The sequence below is a fragment of the Canis lupus genome, chromosome 25, assembly GCF_048164855.1.
Source record: "Canis lupus baileyi chromosome 25, mCanLup2.hap1, whole genome shotgun sequence".
Classification (NCBI taxonomy): Eukaryota; Metazoa; Chordata; class Mammalia; order Carnivora; family Canidae; genus Canis; species Canis lupus.
Window position 1 is genome coordinate 4,407,674 of NC_132862.1, and position 13,569 is coordinate 4,421,242.

Sequence of the window (13,569 nt, forward strand, 5' to 3'; positions counted from 1 at the left end):
ATGCAGGGAGCCCGACGTGGGACTCGATCCCGGGTCTCCAGGATCATGCCCCGGGCCGAAGGCGGCGCTAAACCACTGAGCCACCCGGGCTGCCCTCTATATCCATTTTGTATGCAGCCATCTTATTGTATTTGAGCATGTAAAAAAAATTTCAGTTAATATTCTTGAGTTTTCCAGGTATCTAACTTTATCACATCTAATTTCTGTCTCTTAACTACTTGAATTGGTTAGCAATTCCAGAATCATGTTTAAAAATAGTGATTTGGCTTCACTTGACTTGCTTTTGAATCACAGCTAAGAGTGCCTCTCCTTGGCCTCATGTTATTTTTTTCTAGGAAAAGTTCTTCAAGAGTGTTTAAAAGGATCACTTCTATTTACAGTTACCTTTCTGAGATAGTTGCAAAACATCCTTAACTTCAGTCAATTTCTTTTGTTATTATTTTCTCCATTCCTATGTAACTCAGGATTGCCAAAATGTAAGTTCTTTCATTGCTAATTATTAAAACACATATATAGGTTAAAAGTATAGTGGTGATAGTAGACATCTTTCTAGTATTTGTCATTAAGAAAAATGCTGATTTTGGGGTGAAATACTATTTTATTATATTAATGTGGTATCATCCATAATGTTCTGTTTCACTATTTTTTTTTAAATCAAGAATGGATGCCAAATTATGTTCAATTTGTTACATCATATTTTGTTAAAGTGTGATTTCAGGACTTTATTTTCATATGTATTAAAATAAATATGGGATCCCTGGGTGGCGCAGCGGTTTAGTGCCTGCCATTGGCCCAGGGCGCGATCCTGGAGACCCAGGATCAAATCCCACATCGGGCTCCTGGTGCATGGAGCCTGCTTCTCCCTCTGCCTGTGTCTCTGCCTCTCTCTCTCTCTCTCTCTGTGACTATCATAAATTAAAAAAATAAAAAATAAAAAAAAAACATTAAAAAAAAAAATAAAATAAATATGATTTTCTCTTTAGACCTATTAGTACAGTCAATCATATTAAACCATTATTGAACTCCTGGAATAAGTCTTATTTGTCCTTGGTGCATCCTTTGAATGTGTTATGAAATTTGTTTGTTAATATTTAGGATTTTTTTCTTTTGCATTGCTATTCATTAGTAAGTTTAGCTGGTGGTTTACTTCTCTTGGTGCTGTCACATTTTTTGTGTCATTTTCAGCTTATATCACTAAAAAATATGAAGCTTAACCTTTTTTTAGGCTCTGGAACACCTTAATAGTAAAATTAGCTGTTTTTTTAAGGTTTGGCAGATTTCACCTATGATATTATGTGGGCCTGGTGCATTCGACAAGGGGGGTGTTCACTGACAACTTTCTCAATTTTTATATGGCAATTGGTTTATTTAGATTTAGTGGATATTTGAAGACCTAAGTAACATAAACTGACCTGTTTCTATAAGTTCATTTAAAATTTGAAACATAAAAATCAATATTTTGAAACAATATTTAACTTACACAATTACAACTTTAATCCCATCAAGAATCAATTCATTTTTTGCAGAAAGTTCTTCTTTATGCTTAATGTTATAATAATCAAACCACCAACAGTATGACAAGGAATGAAATATTGACAGATTAAAGATTCCATAACAAGGATGGCTGAATCAAGGAGACTCTAACATTACATGGGAGGGAAAACTAAAAATAAAAAATATAAGCTATTTTTGAATAAAAAAGTTTTGTAAAATCTCTGTAAGTGAAGATTCCATATTTAAATGCTAAAATATGGGCAGCCGGGGTGGCTTAGCAGTTTAGCGCCGCCTTCAGCCCAGGGCCTGATCCTGGAGACCTGCTGTGCCACCCAGGGATCCCTAAGATTTTATATATTTATTCATGAGAGATATACACACACACAGAGAAGCGGAGACATAGGCAGAGGGAGAAGCAAGCTCCATGCAGGAAACCCGATGTGGGACTTGATCTCGGGTCTCCAGGATCACACCCCGGGCTGCAGGCGGCACTAAACCACTGCACCACCGTGGCTTCCCATCAATTTGAAATTTAAATAGAATTTCAATAAGAAAGAATTATGGAGAAAGTCTAAAAGACTATGTGAATAGACAGAAAAATAGTAGGAAAGATTTGATATGAAAACCAAGGCTTGTTGGAGATATAATGCACAGCATAGTGATTACAGTCAACAACATGGTATTATAAATTTCAAACGTGCTCAGAAATTAGATCTTAATTATTCTCATCACAGAAAAGAAATTATAATTATGTGACATGATAGACGTGTTACCTAAGGCTATGGAGGCAATCATATTGCAATATATAAATGTATCAAATCAACACACTGTATACCTTAAATTTATACAATGTTGTATCATTCTATCTCTTATATATATAACCATCAAGGGCACCTGGGTGGCTCAGCAGTTGAGCATCTGCCTTCAGTTCAGGTCGTGATCCTGGGGTCCTGGGATCGAGTCCCACATTGGGCTCCCTGCAGGGAGCCTGCTTCTCCCTCTGCCTATGTCTCTGCCTCTCTCTCTGTGCTGCTCATGAGTAAATAAATAAATAAATAAATAATATATATATATGTATATATATATATATAAAACTATCATATATACATGATTAAATGAATGTTATCTACTTGCTTCATTGAAAACAATGTTATTTGTGGGAATGGATGTGATAAACATGTAATTCATGCAGAGAAATGATCTAAAACACATGTAACAAAGATGGTTATAAGAGCAAAATAAATCACCTACAGGATGTGAAAAAAAACAAGGCTATTGGAAAATTAATTAAATTAACTCAGATTTAATACATTTAAGTATTAAATAATCCATATATATGGTAGGTTCTAAGTTACTAATTATACAAGAGACCTAAGAGCTATTCTATGTATTTATATGTGTGTGTACATAAAATACATATATTCAGAAAAATATCTGCAATGAATTACCATTGCCGACCCCCCTCCCCAAAATCCAAACTCCTTAATATGTTTTTTATGGTCTTTCAGAAGCCAGCCATTCCAATCTCATCCCTCACTATTTCCTTTCACATATCTATGGTCTAAAAGTCTCAGACTACTCACCTCCCAAAATATAACTTATTTTCCAGTTTATAGTATTCCCTCAACCGTGGAATTACTCTTCCTCTTTTCCCGAAGTTTAGTGACAGTAAGATTTACCTGAGTAAGTAGTTTGATAAGTATTTTGTTTAAAATACTTACCCTGCGATGCCTGGGTGGCTCAGTGGTTGGGTACCTGCCTTCAGCTCAGGTCATGATCCCAGGATCTGGGATCGAGTCCCACATCGGTCTCCCTACAAGGAGCCTATTTCTCTCTCTGCCTATGTCTCTGCCTCTCTCTCAGTCTGTGTCTCTCATGAATAAATAAATAAATCTTTTTAAATAAATACATACATACATACATACTTATCCTGAAGCCTATAAGATTTTGATTCAAAAGGTCTAGGAGGCTGTGGACTGTGGGCCGCCGGGGTTGGTGAAGGATCTCAAGATGGCTGGGCGAAAACTTGCTCTAAAAACCATTGACAGGGTAGCTTTTGGGGAGATCATACTCTGAAACCAGAAGGCCATTGCCAACTCCCTGAAATCCTGGAATGAGATGCTTACCTCTGGGTTGGCTACTCTTCCTGAGAAACCACCTGCTATCGATTGGGCTTACTACAGGGCCAATGTGGCAAAGGCTGGCTTGGTAGATGACTTTGAGAAGAAGTTTAATGCCCCGAAGTTTCCTGTGTCAGAGGATAAATACACTGTCCAGGTGGATGCTGAGGAAAAAGAAGATGTGAAAAGCTGTGCTGAGTTTTTGTTCCTCTCAAAGGCCAGGATTGAAGAATATGAAAAAGAGCTGGAGAAGATGAAGAACATAATTTCGTTTGATCAGATGACCATTGAGGACCTGAATGAAGTCTTCCCAGAAACCAAATTAGACAAGAAGTATCCCTATTGGCCTCACAAGCCAATAGAAAATTTATAAACTTGAGTTGAGGAGAAAGCCCTGGCCCTCATATTATAAACGTTGGACATTAAAAATAATGATACGGAAAAAAAAAAGGTCTAGGAAAATACCCTGGAATCTGCATTTTTAATAAGCACCACCATCACTCCGTCATCCCTCCCCAGATGATTCAATCCAGGTGATTAGGGTCCACATTTTGAGAAATATTGATATTATGGAGAGAGAGAAGATTTGGGTTTGCTTCCCAAATCTGATACTTATTAATTATGTAACTTCAGAAAATTACTTAACTTTGCTCAGATTCCCTTTTCTTTTCTGTAGAACAGAGATGGCAAAACACTATCTGTTCAGAAGGCTCAAACATAGTGATATCCGTTAGAGAAAGTATATTTTTATGACTGTTTCTCAAGATCCTATGCAACATCTTCCTATGAGGCTGTTTTATTCCTCTTGTTAGTATGAATTATGCTCTCCTTTTTGCTCCAACAGCATGTTTATATTTCTATTTAGCATTTATTTCATTCTCTTTGGCACAGGCAATTGATTAGTCTCCTATTCTGGCTTGTAAGTGCTTTGAAGGCAAGGACAATGTCTTTTTCACAATTGTATTAAGTATCTTTTATATGTCTTATACATAGTAATACTAAAATTTTAATATAGTAAAATAATGATATAACACTAAAAAACTCTAAAGTTAATGAAAACTTGATTGTCACAGATTTTTGAAAATTGTCACATAAGGAACCAAATTAAGGTCTCATCAAGCAAGCCTCCCACCCCTATCACATCCCTCTCTACTTACTAAGGATGAGAACTAAAAGTAACTAGGCCCAGGTTTGCTGAATTAGGGTCAGTTGTTATATTAACCTCATTCTTGTTTGTTTGTTTTTTTTTCAAGAAACAACATAATCAGACGATTACAAGCTGTCCAAAACACTGGGAAAGGTTATGAGACCCAGAACCTCTACATAATGCTGAGCAGAATTGATGACTACCAGAAAAAGGTGATGCAGGTCTGGACTGACAAGCAGAAATCTTTAGAGCAGAAACGGAATCAGTGCCTGAGGAACACGATGTCCTTATTTAGCCAGGTAAATTGTTTTCCCTCTGACCAGCGTATTGTGTGAAAAATGAAAGTGGTAAACTTGGAAAATAACATTTACCTAGAGATAATATGTATATTAGTCTCCTAGGGTTGCTGTAATAAATTACGACAAACCCGATGGCTTAAGACAACACAACTACATTCTCTTGCAGTTCTGGAAGCCAGTTAATGAAATTAAGGGATTGGCAGGGTTGGTTCCTTTTGGAATCTCTGAAGGAGAAATTTTTCTATGCCTCTCTCCTGGACTCTGGTAGCTGCTGACAGGCCTTGGCATTCCTTGGCTGATAGCTGCATAACTCTAATCTTTGCCTCTGTCCATCCCCTGGCCTTCTTCCCAGCATGTCTTAGGTCTTCTCTTCTGTCTCTTATAAAGCCATGTGTCATTGGATGTAAGATCCACCTGGCTAATCCAGGATGCTCTCATCTTGAGATCCTTTTTTAAAAAAACTTTTTAAAAAATATTTTATTTATGTATTCAAGAGAGACACACACAGCGAAAGAGGCAGAGACATAGGCAGAGGGAGAAGCAGGCTCCCTGCAAGGAACCCGATGAGGTACTCCATCCCAGATCCCAGAATCACGCCCTGAGCTGGAGGCAGATGCTCAATCACTGAGCCACTCAGGCGTCCTCATCTTGAGATCCTTAATTACACCTGTAAAGACCCTTTTTCCAAATAAGGTCACACTCTATCTTTTGAGGAGTCACCATCCAAGCCAGTACACCATGACCTCTGTGAAAACTCTTAAATTGACAACAGGGATCCTGGCTGGACTCTCTAGCTGGGAAAAGATTAGAAGAGAGAAGACTTCCAGAAATGCTCAACTCTTTCCTAGTCAACCCACATCTACCAGCCTCTAGACATGAAACCTCTTAAACCTCTTAAAGTCTTATTTATTTATTTATTTATTTATTTATTTATTTATTCATTCATTCATTCATTCATGGTTATTTCTCTCCTCTAAACTATCAGAAAGTGGTGTGCCCAGGTGGCTCAGTCAGTGGAAGATACAACTCTTGATTTCGGGGTTATGGGTTTGAGTCCCACATTGGATGTCGAGATTACTAGAGATAAAATCTTTAAAAAAAAAAACTATCTGAAAGCAAAATTTAATAGCATGAGTTTATAACAATAGAGATAAGAGTTTATTTAACTTGCTTACATAGCACCAGGCACAGAAGATCCTATTAAACTCTGACATCCACTCATTATGTCCTAGAGCTCATCTGAGATAACCATTTGTATGCTTTGGGGAGTGATAGTGACCTTCCAAAAAGTTGTAAACTGAGATTACAGTTCTTTGCTCTGAGATTATATCTTCCCATTACATGCTCCAGCATGGAGTTCTGGAACATTCTTGGCATGCTAGGAATATTTTATATTTTATATCTATATATCCTTTTCTTTCACTAAATTAATTTATAAAATTACTTGATGTTTTAGAAGATATAAAGAGATTTCTCATCATAGCCTGATCCAAATCAGACATATTCTGAATTTTCCAGAACAGTTATATTTTAAATATTAAAGCTCTTTAACAGAAAAAAACAAAAGAGGATATTTTTGAGGTTTTGGTTTGGAAAATATGGCCAATGTAGGTGGAATAAAATGAGCTGAGTTGGCAGTGTCATGAACTATCTAATAGGAATCACAATATTGAGGACATTTCAGAGGATGAATAAGGGTGTGGGGTCAGGGGATCCACAGTCTAGATGATGAAGTGGTTATCAAGGGAGAGAGGGAGAAGGGAGAGGAAAAAGCAAAAGGGAGAAGAGGGTAGAAATTAATAAATACCTTACATTGGTCAAGAGGTTGGTTCTCCTACCAGATTGTGTGGGTTCAAATCAGTTTCAACATATATTCCCTGAGACCTTGGGCAAGATCTAAATTTTCTGAGCTTCAGATGTCCATATGTAAGACAAGGATAACAACAGTACTCACCTTGTGAGATTGTTGTAAATGCCAAATGAATTAATACATAAAAAGCATGTTATATTAAGCATATATTCAGTAAATTTTACCTGTATCATTAGACTTGCATAGTGCTTCACAATTCATGAGGTACTTCCATACAATCTTATAAAGCACTCACAACCACCTTGTGTTATTATCCTTGTTTTAGAAATGAGGAGAAAAGGGCAGATAAAATTAGCAACTAACCCAAAGTCACACAGCTAGGAAATGAGAGGACTAGGACTACAGCTTATGTAAGATCAAGGAGTTTTTTTGTTTTTTGTATTTTTTAAGATTTATTTGGGAGAGACAGCAAATGAGCACGTGGGAGAAGGGCAGAGGGACAGGGAGTCTTAGACTCCATGCTGAGTGCAGGGCCCCAGGCAAGACTCAATCCCAGGGCCCTGAGATCATGACCTGAGCCAAAACCAAGAGTCAGATACTTAACCAACCGCGCCACCATGGCGCCCCGGGACCAAGATTTTTATATAACATAGCTGAAATGGTGTGTTGGAGGTGGAGGTGTGATTGGAGGAGAGGAGAACGAGGATGGAGGAAATGGATTTGCAAGTCCATAGGAAAGGAAAACTCAGTTAAGTTAGGGCTAACTCGGATCTTCCTAGAGACTCTGATCCTTTTATCCCCATGGTTTCCTTTTCTGATTACTTCTTTTTAGCTTCAAATGATGTATAAATTGAATCTTAGACAACCAATCCCTTTGATCATCGACAAAAAGCAGATACCTGCCTCTACCGAATTTGTTCAACAGCCATTCCTAGAGCTGCTAATAGAAGAAGACAGGAAGTCTGACACATTCAAGAAATTTCGGTATGTGCTAGAAAAAGACTGACATTGAACCTTCTTTGGATACTATGCGGGACCTAATGCTCTTTTTTTTTTTTAACCTGTCCAAGAGCTTCCCCTTCCCCACAATTATGATATGTTACAGTGGAGAGTCTAAGGCAGTATTAATTTTCTTAGCTATTTTAACAAGAGGCTTATTTACATATATTCTTACTTAAATACTTAACATCTAATTTTGAGTCCCTTTTAAAAAAAATGATGCTGGTCTGCTCCTTATCTGCTCTTTTCCAGGAATGATGTAAGTCCAGTTTTCCCTTTAGTGGCTCTCCTTTGTAACAATCCCAAGACAGGGGCTCTCTTGTTCCTACAGGTGACATGACAAGTATGGTCCTGGAGGGAGACAGGTTGATGATATCCCTTCTTTATTATGTGTCTTGGGTGCCTCATTTCACATGCATGGGCTTACTCCAAAGATTCAGCTAGGTGTTATTTTTTTCATGTCATTAATTATGAATGCTAAAGACTTTAAATAAATGGTTGAATGAGGCAAAACTTTTTGAATAAAGTATTAGAATTCTTTCCCCATACTTTCAAACTTATATCTAAGTGAATCATATCTAGTGTCAATAGTTTTTTCCAGATGAAAGATTAAGTTCATTAATCACATGAGGATTTATTTTATAGATTTGTGGAATAATTGTTAATATGTGATGTTCTATTTGAATTTGAATTGTTTTACTTTTGCTCACTTATTAGTTCAATTTAAAAAAAAATAAATTAAAAACAAAGCTGGTCTTGTAAAAAAAAATTGAAGCTGATTTTTCCTTACTATGAAACAAATTATTTTGACAGAATTAAGGAGCTTAAAAACATTACTTTTTTCCTTTTCTTAAAAAAGAAGGTAGAAGCTTTGGGAAGGAAGGGGGAAAGAACATTGCTGGGAAAAAACCAGTCTGGATATGGTTTATATACTCCACAAAATTAAGGAGATAGTTTTAAAATAGATTACTAGGTAAAGTCATGGAAATGCAGTTTTCAGGGAAGAAAAAGCTATTTCAGCAAATTCTCTATTTTAATCCATCTCACAGTGAAAGTGGGCACAGCTAATGTTCTTCAGTGCCAGAGAGGGCATTATAGGACAAGATGGTGGTGAAGAGAAAAGGAGAAAATAAAAACCATACATTTTGATTGGATATGGAGTTCAGGAGAGTTTGGCAGTTTCAATTAGTGTCTCTGATTCTCTAGACAAGATCAAATGGGAGCTATCTGGAATACTGATCTGTCGACTTCAAGCTACCCAATAACAGAGAAGACATCAATACATTTGCTCTGGGCCCAGCTGGGTGGGTACCCAGATATTCCTATGCTACTCCAATTAGATGTTCAATCTACCTTCAGAAAATCTCTTGCATCCATTAAATCACGGTAAGTTAAGTAATGGGAGCACTTTGGAAATTGGGCCTTTGGTCATATACCTTCTGTTTCCCTAACTTGACCTCATCTTATAGCACTAGCGAGTTACCAAAAGCAGGTGCTTGGTGTGAGGTTAGACATTACCTTTACCAGAATGCCCTATAAATAGAAGTATACAGTATGTAACCTTTTGAATCTGGCTTTTTCACTTAGCAAAACTCCTATGAGATTCATCCATATATTATATTTATTTCTAATTCATTCCTTTTTGTTTACTGACTAGTATTATTCCATTGTATGGCTGTACCACAATTTTTTATCCATTCACCAGGTGATAGACATTTGAGTTATTTCCAGCTTTGGGCAATTACTGCATTGGGGCACCTGGGTGGCTCAGTGGTTGAGCGTCTGCCTTTAGCTCAGGCCGTGATCCTGAGGTCCTAGATCGAGTCCTGCATCAGGGTCCTCATGAGGAGCTTGCTTCTCTCTCTGCCTATGTCTCTGCCTCTCTCTCTGTGTCTCTCATGAATTAATAAATAAAACCTTAAAAAAAAAATAAAACTGCTATAAAAATTCACAAACAGGCTTTGGGGTGAATGTAAGTTTTCACTTTTCTTAGATAAACACCCAGGGGTGGAATTGATGGGTTAGGTGTTATGTTTAACTTTTATAAGAAATTGCCAAGCTATTTTCCAAAATGAAATTTCATCTTTACATTTATTCAGCAGGACTAGTTCTTGCCCTGCCTCTGGTAACTTCTCAGTAAGATGTTTATCTGGCTAGCAAAATGTCCAAAACCAGGTATAAGTATAACTTTGCTTTTGTTTTAAAGTTGAGGCTTCTCCTCTCTTCTAGCTAAGACTATTACAACTTACAGTCAGAGAAGGAGGATATGAACAGCTTTTTTTTGCCTGGCCTACTGTTTCTGTTCTTATTTTTCTAGCTTGCTAACTTTAGGGATTAGAGCTCCAGAGAAAAGAGAGGGGAAATGATAAGTTCTTATTGACTATTACTGTTGTGTTTTCTAACATCAGCACTTCTTGGACATGGCAGATTTCTAAAGCTGATTCTTTCATGAGGTACTTTCATCAGTTCCTTGGAGATCGCCATCACTGGAGATCTCTTATCTGCAGATCTCTTGATCTTGTCAAATATATTTCTGTTCTGGGGCTCCTGGGTGGCTCAGTCGGTTAACCATCCAATCCTTAATTTCAGTTCAGGTCATGATCTCAGAGTTGTGAGATTGAGCCCTGAGTTAGACTCTGTGCTAAGCAAAGCTGTGCTCTATCTCTGTCTCTCTAAAATAAAATAAAATAATAATAAAATAAATTAATTAATACACACACACACACACACACACACACACATTTCATGATACCGCTGGTTGCTGACATTCGTGATACCTCTAGCTTCTCTCTGCTGAGATGTGTTTGCATATTTATGCAGTTCTCTTGGACAGAATCCAAGACAATCCTATGCCATTTTTCTCAAGTAGATGTGTCTATGTGGCTCATATCTAGTCTACAGGAAACAGTGGAACTTACTTTGTCCAGGTAAACTCTGAGGTCGAAGGCTTATCCCAATGCAGCAGCAGCCTCTTCTTTGCTTCTGCTATTTGTGCAGCTAGCCAATCAATCAATGCCTTAGCCTTTTTTCAAGGACTGAATCAGCCCCCATTCTATGGGCCTCCAAAGTACAGGGTAAGTTCTTGGAGTGGAGAAATGGTAGGAGTGCTCTCAAAGTCCTCTTCTCCCTGACCATTTCATACTCTGAGAGTGAGTTAAAAGATTAAGAGTCAATTACTTTGTAAATCCTAGTTTAGCACTCCTCTTTGAAATCTGGTATCTATTGTTAGTATTTCCAGATTTAGCAAATAAAAATATGTCACCCAGGTAAATCTGAATTACAGATACACAAAAATTATTTCGGGGCACCTAGGTGGCTCAGTTGGTTAAGTGTCTAACTTTAATTCAGGTCATGATCTCAGGGTCCTGGAATCAAGCCCTGCATCAGGGTCCCGACTGGGCAAGAAATCTGCTTGTCCCTCTGCCCTTCCCCCCACTCATGCATGCATGCACACACTTTCTCCCTCTCTCTCGCAAATAAATATATATATTTTAAAAACACAAATGATTTAGTATAAGTACGGTCCATGCAATTTTATATTTACATTTAAAAATTATTTGTTGTTTATCTAACATTCAAATTTAACCTGGCATCCTGTATTTAATCTGGCAATCTTTCCATTGTGCTTTGTCAAAATTTCTGTTTTGACATGCTACTACATATAAAATATGTATTAGAGGAGTTTCTATCTTGTATAGTTAGATGCCTGAAAACTTGCAGAGTAGGAGAGGGTGAAAACGGAAACAAATTAAGTTTTGATAGGGAATAGGAGAACTGAAGTCTTGGATTTTTGCTGTTTTTTCACTAAAAATAGAAACAGAAAATATACAGTTTTAAGACATTTTAAATTAGTAATAATGGACACTATATGATCAATTACTATTTGCCATCCACTTTTTTTTTTTTCCTCACTAGAATCTCTTCAAGGTCTTCCTCCCTCAAAAAGGAGAGATTTGTTTTTTGTATTTGTTTTATTCGGTGGAAATTAAAGTACAAACAAAGAAACTTTCCCTCTGGGTTTAGTTATTTCTACCATCCTTTAGATCTCAGTTTAAACAATTATTCTTTCTGAGCCATCTTCTCTAACTCTTCCCATGTGTTTCCATAGTATCTTGTAACTAACAGTATCCTAGCATTTACCATTCTATATTGTGATTTGCTTCATTACTTAACTCCCCTGATTTTAGACAACATGTTTTGGAGAGATTAGCTGCCTGTTGTGTAGCACTGCCTCTACTGCTCTGCCTGTTTTCCTTTCAAAAATATTTACTACTTACTATGTACCAGGTACTATAACTAGGCACAGAGATACAAGATGTAGGAAGTGTTCCAGAGATCACAGATGCCAGGCAGAAGGGAAAAAGTATGTGTAAAGATCTAGACCAATAGCATATTGTTTTGTTTGCTTTATCTCCTAAAACAAAAACAAAACTAAAATAAACAATACCTCCTCCTACTGCTCAATTCCTTTTCTTACTATTTCCAACAGAGGTGACTACAACTAAAATTTCTCTTCTTGCCTGGATGTGACGCTTGGAGCTACTGCAATCTTTGGCAATCCTGAGGTGATAACCACAGGATGATAAGACGATATACCAGGAATACAGAGAAGGAAAATAAATAAAACCCTGTCCTTGATGACATCTAGTTGCTAAAACAACCCTGAGTATACTTGCCTCTGGGCTTTTGTTAGGTGAGCAATAAATGGCCTTAGTTGCAGACTTTCTTAGTCAGGGATTCTGTCACTTGTAGTCATGTGAGCTTGAAAAGAATGTATAACCTGCTATTGTTAGATAAAGTAGTCTAGAGATGTCAATTATATTCAGTTGATTGATGGTGATGCTGAGTTCAACTACATCCTTAATAATTTTCTGCCTGTAGGGATCCCTGGGTGGCGCAGCGGTTTGGCGCCTGCCTTTGGCCCAGGGCGCGATCCTGGAGACCCGGGATCGAATCCCACGTCGGGCTCCCGGTGCATGGAGCCTGCTTCTCCCTCTGCCTGTGTCTCTGCCTCTCTCTCTCTCTCTCTCTATCATAGGTAAATAAAAATTAAAAAAAAAATTTCTGCCTGTTGTATCTGTCCACTTCTTTTTTTTTTTTTTTTAAGATTTATTTATTTATTCATGAGAGACACACACAGAGAGAGAGGCAGAGACACAGGCAGAGGGAGTAGGCTCCATGTAGGGAGCCCGACGCAGGACTCAATCCGGGGTCCCCAGGATCACGCCCTGGGTCAAAGGCAGCACTAAACGGCTGAGCCACCTGGGCTGCCCCTGTGCATTTCTGATAGACTATTAAAGTCTCCAGCTACAACAGAGGATTCACCTGTTTCTCCATGCAGTTCTATCGGTTCTTGCATTCTTATAGTTCGATGCTCTGTTGTTAGACAAAACATTAAAGATTACTATGTCATCTTAGAGTATGATCCCTTTATCTTTATTAAATACCCCTCTTAAAATAAATAAATAAATAAATAAATAAATAAATAAATAAATAAATAAATAAATAAATACCCCTCTTTACCCCTGATAACTTTGCCTGTTCTGGTCTACTCTGTCTGAAAGTAATATAATCACTCCTTTCTTTTGATTAGTGTTATCATGGTATTTTTTTCCTATCCATTTATTTGTGTCTTTATTTATTTTTAGGATTTTATTTATTTATTTGAGAGAGAACATACGAGTGGAGGGAGGGATAGAG

General features: G+C 37.4%; 2 protein-coding genes and 1 pseudogene across 11 annotated transcripts in view; 2 read left to right on the forward strand and 1 right to left on the reverse strand.

Moving 5' to 3' along the window:
* The window catches only part of LARP4 (La ribonucleoprotein 4), a 220,007-nt gene that overhangs the window by 150,378 nt on the left and 56,060 nt on the right, over positions 1-13,569 (reverse strand). The window contains exon 2 of one of the 4 annotated variants that reach the window (XM_072797956.1): positions 3,621-3,778. The exons of the other annotated variants lie outside the window; for them this stretch is intronic. The gene's annotated coding sequence lies outside the window, so the exon portion shown is untranslated. The remainder of the gene's footprint in view (positions 1-3,620; positions 3,779-13,569) is intronic. 4 annotated transcript variants of the gene reach the window in all.
* The window catches only part of FAM186A (family with sequence similarity 186 member A), a 96,955-nt gene that overhangs the window by 79,909 nt on the left and 3,477 nt on the right, over positions 1-13,569 (forward strand). For 3 of the 7 annotated variants that reach the window (XM_072797944.1, XM_072797941.1, XM_072797943.1), the window contains 3 exons: positions 4,868-5,060; positions 7,703-7,854; positions 9,076-9,255. In XM_072797944.1, the coding sequence (XP_072654045.1) occupies positions 4,868-5,060; positions 7,703-7,854; positions 9,076-9,255 (525 nt within the window). Of the gene's footprint in view, positions 1-4,867; positions 5,061-7,702; positions 7,855-9,075; positions 9,256-12,358; positions 12,563-13,569 lie in introns of those variants that run through there. The other 4 variants (XR_012017349.1, XR_012017350.1, XM_072797946.1 and 1 more) reach the window with 4 other exon arrangements.
* Positions 990-4,850, forward strand: LOC140617112 (ATP synthase subunit d, mitochondrial pseudogene; annotated as a pseudogene).